We start from the raw sequence: 4245 nt of genomic DNA on the forward strand, positions 1-4245 counted from the left end.
TATGCTGGGTTTGAAAGAATAGAAGCTACAGAATTTTATTTTGTTGTACATGGGAGAAATGTCTTTGGCTTTAATAATTACAGAGTAAACTTGACCTAATCAGAGGTGGTAGCTTTTTAAAAAACAATATATATATTTTTTAAATTTAGGTTTTTTGAGACAGGGTCTGTATTGCCCTAGTTATCTCTGAACTCAAGAGATCCATCTGCCTCTTCCTTCTCTGTACTGGGATTAAAAGTATATAGGAAAATATTTATCAAGTGACACAAGTAAACTATCAGAGAAGAATTATAAGCTTTGGAATGTACATTATTTTGGTAAATTGTCATGTGCTGTTTGAGTTCACTGAGAAGCTGGAAGTGGAATTGTCCATAAACATGTGAATGTTGTGTCCCCTAAGGTCCCTTGTCTGGGAATGGTTTAGCCTCTTTAACTCTATGTCAGGAAGGAGAGAATGGCAAATCAGCTTAAGAGTAAAACCATGTCTGAGGACACTTGCAAAGAAAATGATTTCCAGCAGAGGCTGCTACTGTTTGTCCAATGATGTAAAAGCAACTGCAGTGGGAAAATTGAAAAGTAGCCACGGGAAGTTCAGCTCAACTGTGAACTCTAGCTACTCGCCCAGTAACATTTCGCTGTTATGAGCACCTGATTTGACAGTGTTATCTCTATCTGCTATTTGTTCTTTTACTTGGAAGCCTCACCAAAGGGCATACTCTAATCTACCAGAGAGTCATCCTTATTGGGAACTCCAACTGGCTGCCTTAAAGGGGCTTCACCAGTGGATTTCTGCTAGATGTGCTTGGCCTCCCATTTGATGGTATTTATTGTCTGTCTATCTGATGTGTGCCTATTACTGCTATTCATCCTTTTACCTTGGCTTGTTGTGTACTTAAACTCACTTATACAAAACTGAAGATATGGCCATTATAGACTGTTCTCAGTACCGTATAGAACATACCTCAATAGGCTGAGGATCATTCAAATGTGCACTGAGATTCATAAGGAGCTGGGGCATCCAGGTAGGAACATCATAAGGGCTAGAAAGAACACATGCACCAAGTCCAAGCACACCAGCATGACGTTTGACCAACTCTGGAACAAAAATAGTAACATATCATTTACAGTGAAATAAATTTTCATTCATGTTAGATGTACTTTCAATGTGCATATTTCCCTGTTTAATATAAGTTTACAAGTGTATACATAAAAGCATGATTTCTGGGGCTGAACTAGAAACTATGCAAATTCTGAAGACATCCTGTAGCCATGTCTCCGTGACTGTATAATTGTTTCTAGCCAGGAACGAGTCATTGCTAAAAACAACAGAGATACAATTTTCTTGACCAGCTCATTCATATTTTAAGTACAATTCCTGATCCTGAAACAATTTAACAGATTAAGTAATTTTTTCTCTATGTGATTGTTCCCATACAAAATGCATGACACGCCATCATGCATGACAAATGCACTTCTTGAAACAGAACTACAACACATGTCTACTTTACAGGGTCTGTTCTTTCCTCAGTAGAGGAAGTCCAAGTACTGTCAAATGCCCACATTCCCTGTTTCCTTTCTGGCTCTGCCCCTCATTCCTTCCAGTGGTAGTAACTGGGATTGAGCTCAGGACTCATCAATACAGTCTACACTGGATTCAAACTTTGGACAATGGGTCACACATATACTGGTGGTCCCTAGCAGTATCACAGGCATTGTACTGATAGTACATAGATGTGTGCACGAAAAGAAATGTACTTGTTAATGCGTTTCTTTGAAGTGATCTCCCTCATAGAGCCACACACAACTACTTAATATTCCCTTCTCTAAATAGAAGCAAAGGAACCTCTGGTTCCTAAAACCTTTCTCTTTTTTGTGTGTCCATATATTTATGTTGCATACATGTGTGTCCACATGAGTGTAGGAGCAGAAATCAATCTCAGATGTTGTTGTTACTCAGGAGCCTTTAAGCTTTTGAATATATATTCAATTTTAATATTTTCATTTCATGTTTATGTGTGTATATATGTGTACATGCATGCAAGTACCCAGAGAGAGCAGCAAGGAGTGTTGAATTCTGTGAGCTAGCTCCAGATGTGGATGTTAGAAACCACAGTATAGCACGCTTAACCACCAAGACATCTCTACAGCCCTGTACTCATTTTCTTGAGTCAAGGTCTGTCTCTACTACCCCAGTGCAGCAATTATGGGCCATCATACTTGGCTTTTAATGTAGGTGCTGGGAGTCAAATTCATGGCCCAAGGTTTGTAGGACAAGCACTTTACTAAATGGGCTAAATTCCCAGCCCATCCCCATTTTTCATTAAAAAAATTTTCTCCTCTCTGTCTCTCTCTCTCTCTCTGTCTCTCTCTGTCTCTCTCTCTCTGTCTCTCTCTGTCTCTCTCTCTCCCTCTCTCTCTCTCTCCCTCCCTCCCTCCTCCCCTCCCCCCCCCCTCTCTCTTTCCCGCCCCTTGAGCTTATGTGTGCATATATGCACATGTACACCACAGATCCAGAAATCAAACTCAAGTCCCAAGGATGACAGCAGGTGTCTTTATCAGATGAGCCATATTGCTGGTTGCATTATTTTTCTTTAGTGCATCAATGCATAAATTGTAAATTCTGAAAACTGTTTAATCCTATTCTAGATACTTTAATCCAATTTTGGACTTGTTTTTACACACTTATATTTATTTGGGGGGAAGGCTGTAAGAACTGCCTTATTAAAAAGTTATTGTTGCAGTAGTAGACAGGTTTCTGTGTACATACAATTTTAGCCTTTAATTTCAGGGCCTGTCTTCTTCATGCCAACTCTTAACAAATAGGAACAATTATTCTTAGCATCTAGCAAAGACATGAGCATAAATAAGTACTTCAAATGTTTAAGCAAACTGCTTATTTCTTCAAAGGAATGGGGATTTTTAACATTACCTGCAGAAGGAATGGTATCTCCCACAGAACCAGGGTCTCGTTTTCTCTTCTTGGGTAGTTTTGTTTTGCAAAGTTGCTCAAAATGAGTCTGCATAGCACTGTCCATAGTCAGGAAGTTACACTGTAGCAGACCACTTAAGGTAGTAGCAGCCATTTCTCGAACCTGGAGGGACAATCACTTCAATTAGAACTGAGGCCCTAAGTCTGAGCGTATGATAAAGGAGCTCAGAGAAGGATGGAAAGCTGAGTGCGACCTTCCCTGGAAATGATGCAAAATTTACTTTTTCTTTCTTTTTCATGACAAATACATCACCAGATTCCTCGGGTATCTGCAGCCTCAAAGCTTATAGAAGCTATATAAGGATGATAGAAGTGTAAGTACTATAAAGACAATCGAATTTCTCCAAATTCATACAGAGACAAAGTAATAAAACACAAACATTACAAATATAAACAAAACCCTCAACATTTCAATCTGTATTTCTTGAGAGGTTCCTTGTACTGTCATTTGGTTGCCCTGTACTAGAGATTAAATCCAGGACCCTGCCTAGCCCATGCTAGGCCAGTATTCTGCCAGTGAGTTTCACCCCTAAGCCCTTTTGTTTTTTTAGGTAAGCAGGATTTTGTTAAGTTGCTCAGGCTGTCTTAGTGTGAGCTTAGTGTGGTTCTGGCTATCTAGGAACTTTCAATCCTCTTGAAAGTTGAAGGTTTCCTCAACCTTCAGAGTAACTGGGATTACAGGTGTGCACCACCATATCTAGACAAAATACTCTTACTTCATTTAACTTTTGATGGATTTCTGACTGATTTAGGACAACCTAATTTGAGTGACAGAGTAAGTTTTAGAACATGTAATAAATCGACCATGGCATTTATTTAAACTGTCATATTTTAGTTAGGTTCAAATGTCTTGAACTAAGAAGGATGAAACAGGGATGGTAGCACATACCTGTAATCCCAGCAGCAGGCAGGCAGCAGGCCACCTTGGGCTATATAAAACCCTGCCTTAAACAAACAAAAACCCCACTAGAGTCCAGCTTGTGTATGGTTTTCATACTTGCATTAATTTTGTGTCTTAAATCTCATCTAGAGACAAGAGATACTCAAGTATCTGTAGGGACTCTCTCATACAAAGTTAAAGAGTATTGCATGGATTAGCCTCTTCGGACTTTGCATTTACTGTGCATATGGTTAGATGTGTATGAATGGCCTAGTTTCAGGCCACAGGAGAGAGTTTGCTGTGCTCTTTGAGAACATAAATGCTTGTGTACACACACACACACACACACACACACACACACACACACACACACACA

General features: G+C 39.5%; 1 protein-coding gene across 1 annotated transcript in view; it reads right to left on the reverse strand.

Moving 5' to 3' along the window:
* The window catches only part of Psme4 (proteasome activator subunit 4), a 104115-nt gene that overhangs the window by 2461 nt on the left and 97409 nt on the right, over positions 1 to 4245 (reverse strand). The window contains exons 44-45 of the mRNA XM_028776995.1: positions 2930 to 3092; positions 962 to 1095 (exon numbers count right to left, since the gene is read on the reverse strand). Of these exons, the coding sequence (XP_028632828.1) occupies positions 962 to 1095; positions 2930 to 3092 (297 nt within the window). The remainder of the gene's footprint in view (positions 1 to 961; positions 1096 to 2929; positions 3093 to 4245) is intronic.

The sequence above is a fragment of the Grammomys surdaster genome, unplaced genomic scaffold, assembly GCF_004785775.1.
Source record: "Grammomys surdaster isolate TR1022 unplaced genomic scaffold, NIH_TR_1.0 67, whole genome shotgun sequence".
In the NCBI taxonomy this organism is placed as follows: Eukaryota; Metazoa; Chordata; class Mammalia; order Rodentia; family Muridae; genus Grammomys; species Grammomys surdaster.